Below are 15,580 nucleotides of genomic sequence, written 5' to 3'. Positions count from 1 at the left end.
GTCTGCTGCATGTAGGATATACCTCAAATAAGTAAGCTTCTAATTTACAAAGCATTTGGAAAACACGTTTACCAGCACTCTATAAAACTAAATCAAGTGGTACTTGATTCAGTTCTATAGATATTAGGTAGTATAATCTTACATACTTTACGCTATGTTTATTTTAAAATTGCCCTTCAAAACTGTGCTACTATTTACTGTTTGTCAACAGTAGAATTCTGAACTTTTAAAATTTGCTTTCATTGTTGTTTTGACTCCTTTTACACCATATCTCTATACTGTACATGTTACTGACAGAATGTGTTGCCAGAGGTTCTCTCTTCCCCAAGAAACTATTTTCTTTCTGCTTAACTATAGGTTCTTGAACACTTCTCCTATTTTATACCCCTCTTCATATGTCCTTGTTGAAGTGTATTATGGAGTAGGATAATTACACCATTATTCTCTCAGAGGTCCTTGACTCTTTGGTGTAGCCTTCCCCACCTGGCACCCCACAGGTGTGTTGGTCTGCAACTCCCATAATTCCCAGCTAGCATGGAATTATGGGGATTGCAGTCCAACACATCTGGAGGCCATCAGGTTGGGAAAGACAGGGTTAGTGGCAAGCTGGGAATAGGCAGCCATTCTTCTGAAAAACATCGCACAATGTGGCATGAGAGAAACCCATGTCAAAGCTTCTCTGTTAAGTCCAAGGTAGTGGGACTGGGGTGAGGGGTGTCTACTAGACATTTTTTTGGCCTCATATGCCATGCAGGTAGCTGAGAGATACCACTGTGGGTCACCTGAAGACTCTTTTCCTCCAGTGATTTCATTCACCTTGCACCTTTCTTCATATCTACACAGTTGGTAAAATACACAACTTGTAAAGTATAGTTTGATTTTATAATATTGATCGTTTTATATCATCTAGGTTTCAACTTAATTTGGTTGTTTGCACCAATCGTGTGTGTGTGTACTGTATTGATTCCCCCCCCCTTTTTTTTTTTTTGCTACAGCTCCTCTTCTCATGATCTCTCAAGCTCATGGGATCAGTCAAATCTACATCGTACCTCAGACCAGTTCAGCTCTGCTGGAAGCATGGACAGCTGGGATCACACACCCCAAACATATCAGTATGGACAGATTTCTTCTGCAAAGTCCAACAGCAGCATTGACCACCTGGGGAACCCCAGCAAAAGGGATTCCGCTTATGGCTCTTTTTCAACCAGCTCTAGTACGCCGGACCACACACTGTCCAATGTAGATGCTGCCTCGACAGAGAATGTGGTGCACAAAGTGGGTCACTGGGAAACCCCAAAACAGGGAAATAGCAAACCTGCCTCAATCTTCAGTGATAATGGAAGGTTGGAGGAGAAACCTAGCTGCCTTCCAGCTCCACCACAGTCTGAAAACAACAGGATCCCTCGACTGGATGATCATTCTGATTCAATGTATTCTGGGTCTGGAAGATCAAATTTTGTACCTGTGTGGTATGTTCCAGAGAAGAAAAAGTCACCCTCCCCTCCCCCACCTCTGCCTCCTCTCCGTAGTGATAGTTTTGCTGCCACCAAAGGCCATGAGAGAGCCCATGCTCCTCTGTATTCAGAGGGTATTCAGAGCACCCAGCACTTTGAAGTCCTGCATAGACCGCAAGCCAGGAATGACTGGAGCACTGAAACTGCAGAGCAGCAAAAGCGAACTGCTAGGGCCATTGAGAGGGCCTTGGACGGGAGGCAGGGTAGCAATCCAACGTATAGATCTGATTTCAGTCTGGATTATGGTTTGTCTTCTGCAGGTGACGGGGTAAACAATAATATGGGAAACATCAACAGGCTGCATTCGTCTCTGTCCAGTACTGACGTTCGATTTGCACAGTCCTATTATGGGCATCAGCGCCAGTATAGTGATGAAAGCACTTTCTTTCACAATGCAAAAGTCTCTGCATCACCTAAAGATCAGCAGCACCTCTCCACTTATGTTGGCATTCAGGAGAGGCCTACTGACAAACACAGCTGTCATCCAAACCAAACCAGGATATTTGATAGTACTACTACTGCTTCTTCTGACATGAGTTCTGAGGAGAAAATGGACAACACAGCGTTAAGTCACTATTACTGTGTGACAGTGAAGCAGCCTGCTCAGGGAAACTCAAGACCACTACAGCTCAAAGATGAATGTCAGACTCCAGGAATAGGGAATCATGCCTCCTCTGGACCACAAGAGAATCCTGCTGTAGCCACCATGAGCCAAAGTCCCAAATACTATCTACCTCAGCAACCTGTTGAGTCTTCTCTGGATGTATGTGAAAAGAGAAATCAGCATGTGGTGAATAAAGGAGAGGATGTTAGGGCTGTTGTAATGGAAGATTCCAGAAAGATAAGTTATCCTGAAAAAAGAGTGCAGAGCAAGAACTTCGAGGCAAATCACAATAGTTACCATGAGCATGAAAGTGGGCGGGAATGTGTCCTAATGCCTAACAGTAAAAGTGCCCAAAAAGATTTCAAGTGGAGTCAAGAAGAGAGCTACAAAATTTCTCCTCAGAAGACTCCCATGTTGCATTCCTTAGCTCAGGAAGGGAAAAGCCAGGCTGACATTGCCACTGAACCTGGCATTAATAAGCAGCCTGGATTTGACGCTCACCTGAGCAAAAATGCACGAAGGAGTGATCGCTTTGCTACCACACTGAGAAATGAGATTCAGATGAAGAGAGCAAAGCTGCAGAAAAGCAAAAGCACAGCTACCTTAGCAGGATCAATTGAGACAGAAGAGTATGCTGAGAACTGGAAGCCTGATTCTGCAGAAAAGATAAACTCCTCATCAGAAAGTTCTTTTACTAATGTGTACAAAGATAATTTGAAAGAGGCCCAGGCCAGAGTCTTGAAGGCCACTTCTTTCCAACGCCGAGACTTGGAAGCCAGTTCTCCAGATTATCTTCCAGACCGGAAGGCAAGCAGTTATAACTCTTCCCCATTGGCTCTTGTTTCTGAAGGTGAGTCAGGCTTCCTTGAAGCTAGGCAGTCTACTAAACAGAGTTCATCTGGTAGTAATGCTCACCATGTTTCCCGCATTGGAGGTAGAAAGAGGTTCACGGCAGAACAAAAATTGAAATCTTATTCTGAGCCCGAGAAAATAAATGAAGTGGGCATGTCAGAAGATGGCTACTGCTCACACCGTCGTCCAACCATTTCTGATATAACCTTGAGTTCTTTTGCAGATAGGTGGAAGTTCTTTGAAGAAACTAGTAAGCCTGCTTACCAGAAGTCTTCACAGAGACATGCACCCTATGGTCGGCCAGAAGCACAGCCTTCTATTCCTCATAGACAGTCTCATGAAGGTGAGAATGAGGGGTTGTATGAAAGGAGGATGCGGTCAGCTTCTTTTGGAGTTGAGAATATGCTTGGTGCTTATGACAGACCCAAAGAAAGTGTCCATTACAGTGGCCACAAAGCAAAGACTGGACAACCTCAGAGGTTAGAAACGTTTGCAGAATACCAAGCATCTTGGAAAGAGCAGAGGAAGCCTTTAGAGACTCGGAGTTCAGGAAGATACCATTCAGCTGACAACATCCTTGATGCCGGCCATGAACAGCTTGAGAAATCTCAGTATAAACATGAACGGTCCAGGTCATCTCCTTCTACTGATTTCTATAAACAGGTAAGAGGCACCTTTGTTCCAGTCTTAAAAATCTCTAAAAAGAAAGCGTATTGACTAGAGAGCAAGGTTCTTAAGGCTAAGAGATTAATGCAGAGATTATTTACTTGACTGACAGCCACAGGACCAAATGCACATGATTCAAGAGACCTGTTATTAGACCTCCCTATCTTTGTTTTGTTTTACATTTAGTGAGAAAGTATTTAACCTGTTCTGCCATGTGGCGTCCTGATGAAATTGCTGTCTGCAAACCCTTTCCCGCATGCTTTTAGTCCCATGGGGGGATAAAATACAGGTGCAGCACTTGTACAGTGTTGCTACTGCAGTCGGATTTGGATCACCCTGAACTTTTTAAAACAATTTTTGTGTTTTGTTTTAAAGGAAGTGGGTGGTGTCTGTTGATAAGGCATACTCTTCCAGGTTTTTTGGCTGGAAAGTGAATACCTCATGAAAGATGTACTCCCTGTAGCAGTCCTTGTGATGTTGGGTTAATTCACACAATCAAATTTGTATGGTGCAAACATTGATTGGATCCAGGCGGAAACCTGACTCGCACATGTATAACTCAATAACTTTCTGTTGAATGTGTGAGCTGCTTCAATAAAATAATGATGTGTTTTGAGGCAGAATGAAATCTGTAGTGTATACATGTTTGTTGCTGTTTTTCCTGGTTTCAATTTTTTTGATGTGGGGTGTGTGTGTTTTAGTTACAGCTTTGTTTGGGGTGTGTGGGTGTTTTCCCTGTGAGTATGGGTGTTTCACTTAGGATTTGTTTGTTTTTGGTGTGGTACATGCCTCACGTGTCTGTGTGTGTGTGGGGGGGGGGGGTTCTCTGAGAATTACAAGTTTGCCTTATGTGAATTTCTGTGTGTGTACTTTGTGATTTGATCCTGCACCTGCCTCTGCCTTGTACTCAGTTTCTTAGCCAGGCTACTTATCTATGAAGCCTTCTGTGAAATGGCTGTTGAAGCAGAAAGCTATGGGTTCAAATAGTGGTGTTTTAGAGGTCAAGCTCCTCTGCCTTATATTAAGGTTCTTAGTCAAGTTACATTTTTTTTAGAGTCACCAGCTTGCCTTCTGGGAAACGGGTGTTTTGTGACTGGCCACACCTTCCATGGCAGCCATTTTGTGAATGAGCCAGCCCCCCATGGCAGCACTCATAACACTGTCTCTAAATTCCAAATGTGGCCAGCAGCTCAAAAAGGTTGGAGACTCCTAACTGTTTCACCATAAGGATAGCTTTCAGTTCACATCACAGAACTGCTGAAAATGGATTGAACAACAGTGTAGTAAATATGGACTGCGTTGGCATATTATGCTGGTACTGAAGCAGTCATAAGGTTACCTTGTCAGAAGCATAAGGCAGTCCATGTCTATTCAACCCGACTTCGTACCATCCTAATCTTTAGTGTGTATTGGACCTAATATGCACTCCATGATTGTCTCGAGGCTACATAGATTGATCATCTGTTGGCTGGAGCTCAGTTATTTGAGAATCCAATTCTCAAATCTTCTCTGTATTCTTTTTCGTTTTCAGTAGGCTAGCCATTTAATTTTATAGCAATATCATATGAAGATACACTTAATATTTAGAGGTGGTGCTTCAACATCTCCTGTCTCAGCAACCTTCTGTAGTTCTTTGAGAGTATCAGCTAGCATATAGACAGGAGTGATCTGGTAGACATCATGGGCAGAAGCCAATGTCATGCTAGTGGACTCTTGCTCACATATTAGCTTCTGCTCATAATTTCTGTTGGATCACCTCTATCTGCATGTTTGTTGATAAACTCAAAGCACTCGAAAAGGTTGTTGAAACAAGGGTGACCCAGCAGACTTCATGGGCGGAAGCCAGTGTTATGCTAGTGTAAGTCCACTCACGTAACGGGACTGTCTCCTCTCCCCTGCAGCCCCCCCCCCCGAAAATCTGCTCCTGAGGGTCCCCCAACTCATCCTATTTCCAATAACAGAAAAACTGCATTGAATTTCACCCTATATATTTGGACTTTAAAAAGCCTTTTGACAAAGCTAATCACCAAAGGCTACTGAGTAATAGTGGTCAAAGGATAAGAGGATGGATCATTTTATGGGTCCATAAGTAGTTAAAGGACAGAAAGCAGGGAGCAGGAATAAATGGGGAGTTCTCACAATGGAGGGAGGTGAGCAGCAGGGGCATCCAAAGCTCTGTATTTGCACAGGTACTATTTAATTATCATATATGATCTGTAGTCAGGGGTGAGCACTGAGATAGCCACTTTTGCAGATGACACTAACTTACACAGTACGGCACTGTTCTTCACTGCAAGGCCCAAGGACCATTGGCAAGTCCCATGCACTCCATTGGCTTCTCCTAAATACCTTTCCAGCCCTTCTCCCTCTCTACACCTCTTTCTCTAAGATGGCCCACAAACGATGCCACAGAAGTGGTCATAGTGGCAGCAGCCAGCCAGACGGAAGCTAAATGATACTCTCGCGGGCCACATTTAACTTCAAACATTTCTCTTGGAGGAGCAAAAGTAGCAACAAGCACACCCAATGAAGACCTCTCACCCTTCCATTACTGCTCCAATGACCTCATTGGCTGTGTGAACTGAAAGATGGAGTCTGATTGGCCAAGTGTGCTGCCACTCTCACTTTGAGGGAAATGTTTAAATTAAAATGGTGCACAGCTGCAGCATTGGAATCAGTGGTAAATTTTTGGAGGCTTATTTTGTGTTGGAGAATCAGCCTCCCCACACAAACAGTTTCTGTCCCCCACCCCCACTTTGCTTTGCAGAGGAGTGAACAGAGATTTCCATCCACTTGATATCTTGTTCCTGTAGTGTGATCCTTGTCTTGAAAACAAGGGCTGTAATCCCGTGTGTGCATGCTTGGAAATAAGTGCCACTGAATTCAGTATTAGGACTTGCTTCTGAGTAAATATTCATAGGATGAAGCTGTAGGTTCTTGAAAAGCCCATGTAATTTTTATGGCCTTTGGTCTGATCTAGCATAGTTCTTCTGTTCTTAATATGGTACTGAGTTGAGTACCATATTAAGTTCCATCTTAATTATGGGTTGTAACAATGAATGACAAGAATGCCCATTAGAAACAATTGGAGCTATCTGAAAGTCTGGGGGTGGGGGAATACATCAAATCAGCCTCCTAGTGCCACCCAGATTTCTTGGACCACAACTCCTAGCATTCCTGTCCATTGTCCATGCTGGCTGAGGCTGATAAGAGTTGAAGTCCAAAGTAAAATTTGCATGTGATTATTCTGTGTTAATTTTAGTTGTAAGTTAGTTGTAAGCCATCACACTGAATTTTTTTTGTCTGCTTGAAGATCACTGCAGTATGGTTTTGTTCCCTGCTGCAGGTTTTATTCGTTGTTGTTTTTAATTGTGGATTTATTGTGTTGCTGTTCTGTTTTAGATTTTATTTTCATGTTGTAGTTCAGTATTTTTATGGTTTTAATTTTGTATTCATAAACCCCCAGGAGAACATTTGTTATTGGGCAGTATATAAGAATTGACAATAAAATAAGTAAAAAAATATAGTGAAATATCAAGTAGATTCCAAAGAACTCCAAAAGGATTTCTCTCAGCTATGTTTGTGGGCAACAAAATGACAAATGAGGCTCCATATAAGTATATATAGTGTTGTAAATTGGGGCAAAATACCCTAGCCATAGAAATACTGATGAGGACTGAACTGGCAAGATTTAACCAGTGAAAAGATCTTGAGGCCGTGATGAATAGCAATGTTAACTCATAATCAAAGACCCTGTGTGAAAAGTCTTATGCCATAAAGTACAAAAGGTTTGACTTTTTAGACATCTTACAAAATTTGTGGCAATTCCAAAACTGTGTTATGAGTAACAGTGTTATGAGTAACTGCGGGGGTGTTTAGGGGGTAGCAGTCCCCCAAAACCCTTTTCTGAGGCCAATAAAGATGTCATAAGGTACATGGATGAAGCAAGCACTGTCTGTTAGAGAATATTATATAGTTCCCGTGGACTAGAGCCCACTTCATCAGGGGCATGAAGGGTTAAGCTCAGTTTGCAGGTATATTATGCATACCTAGAGAGGGGGAATGTAAACAGTGGGGTGAAATGGCAATGAAATGCGCAAATGATAATCTCTCAATTTTTTGTAAAGCTTACGATAAGCAAAGTGACCATTCATAACAGCAGTAATCGGTGATAACACAATCAACCTAGCATAGCTAAGTTACTTAATGCCCCCAGGAAACCATGATCTCAATGCAAGTCAATAGGCAGAATCATAACCTGCAGTTCTTCTCTGTATTCTCTGTGACTCACATATATGGGTTATGTGCCTGTGCAGAACAGTCATTTGGAATATTCTAGAGCTAAACAGAGTTTAGGTGGGAGCAGGCCAGAAGGAACAGAACAGTGCGTCTTCATGCCTCCTGCGGGAACAAGCCCTCAAGGTGGCAGATGCAGCCACACTGAATCGGTCTCCGCATACCACCTCATTCTCAATTTGCAAAAAGCCAGCTCCATCCCTCCCCTCTGTCAACTTATTACAAAGCTCCCATCCATGGAAAGTGCTGCAGGGCAATCATCCCCAGTTTTGGGAGTACCAGCACTTAGTTTTGCATTGGCTTCAGCTGTGACTTTGGACCAACCATCGGCAGTGGCAGCCCAGCTTGGAATCAAGCCCTCAGGACCAGTGGTTGAGAGTGATAAGGGTAAATGGACCAAATCCTGAAACAAATGCCCTGCTAGTGCCCAGGCACTGGGACCAAAGAAAAAAAGAAAAATACCACCACAGGATCGAGATGAACAATAAACCAACAACTACCCCTACACCAAAACAACCACCCTCAGTTGCAGTGGTTTCACAACCTCTCCCCTGGTCACCGACACCAATTCTGGAGAAGCTGCGACTCCTAATGAATCATGACTCTCCAGATGATGTATATCAGGTCAGTATCAGAGTGAATCCAGGGAGTTTTTCCCCAGAACCATAACCACATGTTCCTTGAAACCATTCTCCACGTAGGAATAGAGACCTAACCAGTTTCCTTGGCTTCTTCAAGAAGCTTTCCTCCAATATCGATGTGACGATATTGGCCATAGATGCCCTTACTTCAGTAGATCTCCTCCATACTACAATGACATCATTGCTCCTCCTGACGGTATTATGACTACAGGGACAGAAGCAGCCTTTGTTACTACCGTTGTCATCAGCGTTCTCATTCCCCTCATTATACGGAACAATTAGAGGCACCTCCCACCCGTGGACCACCAACTCATATGGTAACCAAACCACTTCATACACAGTTACTGCAAACTACTATAGAACCTAAATTTACTAGCTTTCCACTTGCTCTCTGCCCTCCTCTTCCAGCCAACTTCCAGGACGTGATCCTGCCAAAACTCCTGGAACTGATGCTACTGGCTGCCACGACCTCCATCAAAACATTCCTAGTCACTAACCCAGAAACTCCTGCCAGCTTGCATTCCAAGAATCATTCTTTGGGACAGGACGATTATTGCTCTGACTCATCCTCCCCATCATCTGTGGTGGCCTCGACCTCATCAATGGAAGCTACTGTAGGAGATCAACACCTCTTTTTCCATTAGACAACATCATGCCATATGCAGAATAGATACTGCAAAAGGCAAAATCCTTAGGACTGAAGATCAGAGCTCCACCAGTCCTGGTCACGGACCCATTTTTTAAGAGACTCCAACTGGACTTAGCTCCCACAGTAACTATTCCCATGTTCCTAACACTCTTGCATGTCATTAAGCAGTCATGGTTGAAACCTTCTCCAGTCCCTCCTAAGTCTAGGAAGATGGAAAACCTATATAGGCTTCAAAAAGAAGACCGTTCTTTCCTCTTTAAACACTGCACATCTTTACAAAATGTGCAGTGGTAGTGGCAGCACACCTGAGACTACAAGGAATTATTGACTTTGCATACATAGACAACTGGCTCTTTGGAACTTCCTCATCCCAGTGTCTCAGGACCAATGTCACTGTAGCCCTGTCACTTCTGAAATCCCTTGGCCAACAGATCAAAAAGGAGAAGTCCTGCTTAATCCCTTCCCAAATTTGACAGCTTATAGGGGCACTCCTCAACTCTGTACAGGCCTGTCTACCCACAGACAGAGTGGACACATTAAGACGTTTTGCACTTGAGGTGAAATTCCTCGTCCTGTGTCCAGTAGTCACCACCTATCGTCTCCTTGACCTCATGGCTGCAACTACTGCAGTTAACCCCTCTAGCATGCCTCATGTAAGACCACTCCAGTTGTGGTTCCTCTGAGCCTTCAACCCAGAGACCGATCCCAAAACTCGCCTTCTAACTCTTCCCATTCCAGTTCGGCATCCTCTGGGCTGGTGGATGGTCCTGAAGCACCTTTTATGGGGACTCAGCTTCTAACCTCCTCACCCTGGAATCCTGCAGTCTCCCTCACATATTGGACTTCCTCCTCGTTTCTTTGAAAACCAAAGGTCTGGCTCTCTCATCCATTAAAGTTTACTTAGCAGCACTATCAGCTTATCATAACAAGATAGCGGGCTACTCCCTCTACTCACACCCTGGCATTAAATATTTCCTCAAAGGTCTTCCCAACCTTTATCCATCAGTCCCCACATCCGTTCTGGTGTGGAGTCTGTCAGTGGTCCTGGCGCAACTGACAGAAAAGCCTTTGAGCCTATGGCCACAGCTGACATAAGGATCCTCACAATGAAAGTGGCTTTTCTGATTGCCATTAATTCAGCACGAAGAGTGGGTGAATTGTGTGCTCTTCAGCATGATCAGCCGTTCCTGGTATTCTATGAAGACAAGGTAATCTTGCACCAGGACTGTTTTTTCCTTCCCATAGTGGTTTTACAGTTCCATTTAGTTCTGGACATTGTGTTACCATCTTCCTTCCTCAACCTACCACCCTGTTGGTGGTCAAACTTCATTCCTTAGACATTAGGAGACGTCTATCGTTTTATTTAAAAAGAACAATATTGTTCAGAACATTCCCTCATCTATTTGTCTGCCATTCTGGCCCCAAAAGGAAATGCCTTATGTCTTCACAGAACTTTGGCAAATGAGTCATGTCAACTATACTTCTTGCTTACCAGCTCACACGGCTTCCGGACCCCCTGCAAATATGTGACCATAGCATCCTCCTCTGCTTTTCTTACGGGCATTCCAGTTCCACAACATGCAGCGCTGCAACTTGGTCTCACCCATCTACCTTCTTCAAACATTACCACTGAGACATCAGGGCTTGTGGAGATGCAGCCTTTGGCGGGGTGCTTCTTTCTACAGTTTTGGCATGACATCTCCCTCCTACGGCAAGTCTCTTGCTTTTCAGTCACCCATATGTGTGAGTCACTGAGACTATAAAGAAGAAAGACAGGTTGCTTACTTGTAACTTTGGTTGTTCGAGTGGTCATCTATGAACTCACACAACCCACCCTCCTACCCACTTGAATGCCTTGACTTCTTTTATTCCTCTGCTGCAGCAGACTTGGAGGAAGGCAGGAGCCGTACCTGGAGTATGTGCAGAGGGGTGAGTGGGTCTCCTGCCTAAACTCTGTTCAGGTCTAGAATGTTCCGAAAGACTGTTCTGCACAGGCACATAACCCATATGTGTGAGTTCACAGATGACCACTCAAAGAACCACAATTACAGGTAAGCAACCTGCCCTTCCGTGCTGTAGTCTCTCTTTGAAATGTATTTGTGGGAGAATGTTGCCATTTCTGATGTCAGATTTGTGTCCATTTATTCTTTTGCATTGAGAGTGACCTGCTTGTCCCATGTAGAATGCAGAAGAGCATTCCTGCCGTGTGATGGTTAATATCACACTGCAGCATGAGAAAGCGAATGAGTCCTTGATGTTATGGCTGATGTTATTAGGACCTGTGTTGTCAAGATGGAGATGTACTTGGCATCTGGGTTTGCTACAGGGCCTGGTTCCTGTGTTTGTTACTCCGTTATGTGACTTCTTGTTACTGAGTAGGTGCTTTAGATTTGGTGGGGTGGGGGGTAGGTTGTTTGTTAGCAAGGACAGGCCTACCGCCATCAAGGCCTGTGAGAAGGAAGCATCAGTGTCCAAGATGGGCTATTGATCACTGATCATATGTTGGAATGGTTTTACCTGGGAGCTGTGGATGACAAAACGGTGTTCAGTCACTTCTTCTTCTGAGTCTCTCCTGTAGTAGATAATTCCTGTGTGCTGGTCTGGCCTTGTCAATCAGTTTTTACACTTCACTATGTGGGTAATGTTGTTCAAGAAGTGCTTGATGTAAATTCTTCAAGTGCTGAGTTTCAGTTCGACGAGCTGGAACAAATGCAGTTGTATCACAGGGACTGGCTAGACAATAGATCTTGTGGGATGTTCTGGGTGGAAGTTTGTATTGCTCCAGCCGTGGGCTTTGAACTCTTAGGTTAGAGGTGCCAAGATAGTGATAAATCAGATCCAGGTTTACTTACAAGGAGTACTTTATTGAGTAACTTACAGCACACAGGCGTACCCAATGGTTGGATCAGACAGCTTCTCTCAACCCAGAGCCATGGGGTACAATGGGTTTTATTTTATACCATACATATTTGCAATGAGGCAGCATGACAGCAGCAAGCGCCATCTAGCGTTCATTCCCAGCAAAGACTAGAAGTGTTTGTTTCTCAGCACAGCCACCTGCAGCTTTAAGACAAACAAACTTAGCTTCCCAGGCACATCTTATCAGCCTTTGACTCATCTCAACATGCTCAGAGGCCTACTAGCAAGGGAATCACACCAATAATGAATTTAAGCAAGCATTATGGATCTCTAGGCCCCTCTAACGCTACAGGTGACTTGGTTATGCTCCTGGGGCCAGTACAAAGTTAAAAGCATATTGATATGTGTAGTGGTCAGTGGCTTTCAGATATAAGGTGGTTCTTACACCCACGGTGTGTTGGTTTATATCAGGGTTGCCTCTGAGCATAGGGAGTGGCAGAGTAGTTCAGATTCTGAAGAAGAACCGCAAGACATGGGGGAGGAAGTTTCCCAGGCTTGTCCAGACATAGATAAGGAGGCTCCTCAGGTTTCAAAGGCCCAGCTGGATGGAGAGAGCCCCTCTTCCCCCCCCCCAACTTGAGACACAGCAAACAGGGAGAGGTGGAGCTTAGAGAGCCTGAATTCTTAAACGCCAGACGCAGAGCCAAGAGAGAGATAGCTGGGGCGGAGCTTAGATGGTCTGCCTGATTGGCCCGACGTGAACAGCTGCGCTTAGAAGCCTCATGAGAGAGAGAGGGAGATCTTCCCCCCACCCCTTAAGTTAAGATAGTGAGCTGGCCTTTCTTCAAATGGTGGGCAACTTTCTTAGCTATCTTTTGATCCCCCTGAAGGCATTTCCTTTGTAGACAGAGAGTCACTGAAAATTTGCATCTGTATGACCCATTGAAGTAATAGATTAAAAGCCCATTGAAGTAATAGATTAAAAGCTGTAGATTGAAGTCTCTTGTCTGTGTTTGATTTAGCATTTGAAGTTTAGCAGGGGCAAAAAGAATCCTGACAGTTTAATTGTTTATCATTTTAAAGATAATTTTGTTCTAAAAGTACCATGTCTGAATGATTTCTTAAAAGATAAAAAGCCCTTTCTCTTCTGCGTATACACACACAGTGTTCTTGAGTGTCCAAAATGCTTGCAAGTAACATGTTTTTGCCAAAACAAAATTTCAAATGCTTATAGTTGTTTCCTTCTAGACTGGTCAGATGAATTCGTAACTTGAGTACAAGGATTGCAAAGCCATCTAAGAGGCTGCATGGATTACTATTGTGCTTTAAGCCAAATCAGCATAAGGCCGGATGCATTATGGACTTTAAGCAAATCCACAAATGAATGGGTGTGTAATGATATATTTTTCTGGAGACTGAAACTTGATGATTTGGTGCTTTACGATGTTATAAAACCCTTTTTTCAGAAATCGTCAGCTGAAGCAAGGAGACAAACAGAAAATTCAAGGGAGGAGGAAGAGTACATTTCCTCTACAGCAAGATCTGATGAAAGAAGCTGCAATTTGAGGTAAACAGTTTTGTTTCTGTGTGTAAGGAGAAAATTCTCAATATTAAACCTGTAATTTCTGTTACTAGAGTAAAGTAATACGGCAGAAATAGGCTTCTTCATAATACAGAAAAATAAGTCTCAAATATTTCTTACATGTACATCAGAGCTATTTAAAAGCATTATATGATTTCATATAAATAACCAGTGTATTGTTTCAGCTTTTAAAAAATTATCTAAATAGTTTGTATACAAGATTAATGTTACTCACTCCCAAGCCGCATTTATTTCATTGGGGGAGTTAAGCACATGCTTGAAATCAGTGGCTTTTAAAAGGGGAAGGGGCATCTGCTACCCTTTTGAGTGGTACATTGCAAAGTAGTTACTTTTGCTGCCTGATACGAAAGCTACTTTGAGTAAATCAGAGAAATATAACTGGGTTTCAGTATAATGCTAAACTGCTGCTAGTTGGAAATGGTGTGCCCACACGTCTTCTTGTGGCCACGTCGAAGGAGGAGGGGGCTGTACACAAGCCTGAAATTCATTCACTAACTAAACTAATAGTATGTATTCCACAACTACCACCCAGTTGCAAATACCTGTTTCTTAGGGAAGGTTTTTGAGAGGGTCATGGTAGAGCAACAGCAGGTACTCTTGGAGGATACTGATTATCTAGACCCATTCCAGTTTGGGTTTTGACCTAGTTAAATAACCAAAGCAGCCTTGGTTGCCCTGATGGATGACCTTTATCAGGAAAAGCACAGGGGAAGCACAACACTGTTAATTCTGCCCAATCTCTTGCTTTTGATGCCATCGAGCATGATATCCTCCTGGACTGAGTCTGTGGGCTAGGCACTGGAGGCACTGTGTTACAGTGGTTCCAGTCTTGCCTCCAGAATCGATTTCAGAGTAATGTTGAATATAGGGGTTATAGGGGTCCGCAGGGTGCCATCATGTCCCCAGTGTTGTGTGACATCTATATGAAGCTGCTGGGAGTGGTCATTAGGGGATTTGGAGCCAAGTGCCATCAGTATGCTGATGACACACAGCTTTATCTCCCTGTGACATCTGAATCAGGTGAGGCTGTGCAAGTCCTACATCAGTGCCTAGACTCAGTGATGGGCTGGATGAGGGCCAATAAATTGAAGCTGAATCCTGGCAAGATGGAAGTCCTGTGGGTGAGTGGATCCCAAGTCTGGGACATAGGCTCGTTGCCTGTTCTGGATGGGGGTACATTCCCTTTGAAAGATCAGATTCATAGTCCAGGGGTGCTCCTAGATCCATCACCATCACTGGAGACCCAAGTAGCCATGGCAGCTTGGAGTGCCTTTTACCAGCTTTGGCTGGTTCACCAGCTACAGCCTCTCCTGAACAGGGATAACTTGGCCACAGTGGTCCAGGAGCTAGTAACCTCTAGACTGGATTACTGCGATGTGCTCTATGTGGGGCTGCCCTTAAGGCTGCTGTGGAAGCTGGAACTGGTGCAGAATGCAACAGCTCGGCTATTCTCAGGATCTGCTCCTTTTCAGCATCCAACTCCTTTGCTGAGGGAACTGCACTGGCTGCCTGTTCGCTACTGGGCCAGGTTTAAGGTTTTGCTACTAGTGTATAAAGCCCTAAACAACTTGGGACCAGGATATTTGAAAGAGCACCTTCTCCGTTATCAACCTGCCTGGGCACTGAGGTCATCAGATGGGATGCTCCTGCTGGTTCCACATGGACCGACATCCCAGCTGGAGTCCACTCAGTGAAGAGCCTTCATTGTGGCTGCTCCCTTTCAGTGGAAATCCCTGCCTCTGGATATCAGGCAGGCACCAACTTTGTGTCATTTGTGGCGCCAGTGGAATACATCTTTATTTCAAGATGCATTCCTTTATTGACCAGCCACGTTTTTTATTGGCATTCCCTTTTTTTAATGTTTAATATGTTTTATTTTTGTATGTTTTAATATGG

The 15,580-nt window shown here is 43.9% G+C and overlaps 1 protein-coding gene across 3 annotated transcripts in view; it reads left to right on the top strand.

The window, feature by feature from the left end:
- The window catches only part of SHROOM2 (shroom family member 2), a 180,284-nt gene that overhangs the window by 121,874 nt on the left and 42,830 nt on the right, over window positions 1–15,580 (top strand). For 2 of the 3 annotated variants that reach the window (XM_084844225.1, XM_084844224.1), the window contains exons 4-5: window positions 996–3,633; window positions 13,548–13,648. In XM_084844225.1, the coding sequence (XP_084700351.1) occupies window positions 996–3,633; window positions 13,548–13,648 (2,739 nt within the window). The remainder of the gene's footprint in view (window positions 1–995; window positions 3,634–13,547; window positions 13,649–15,580) is intronic. The other variant, XM_084844226.1, reaches the window with a different exon arrangement.

This window comes from Heloderma suspectum, chromosome 3, assembly GCF_057233095.1.
Source record: "Heloderma suspectum isolate Gila_16-S chromosome 3, 16-S_ref, whole genome shotgun sequence".
Classification (NCBI taxonomy): Eukaryota; Metazoa; Chordata; class Lepidosauria; order Squamata; family Helodermatidae; genus Heloderma; species Heloderma suspectum.
The sequence above is the reverse complement of the archived record's forward strand: the minus strand, read 5'-3'. Positions and strand labels throughout refer to the sequence as shown.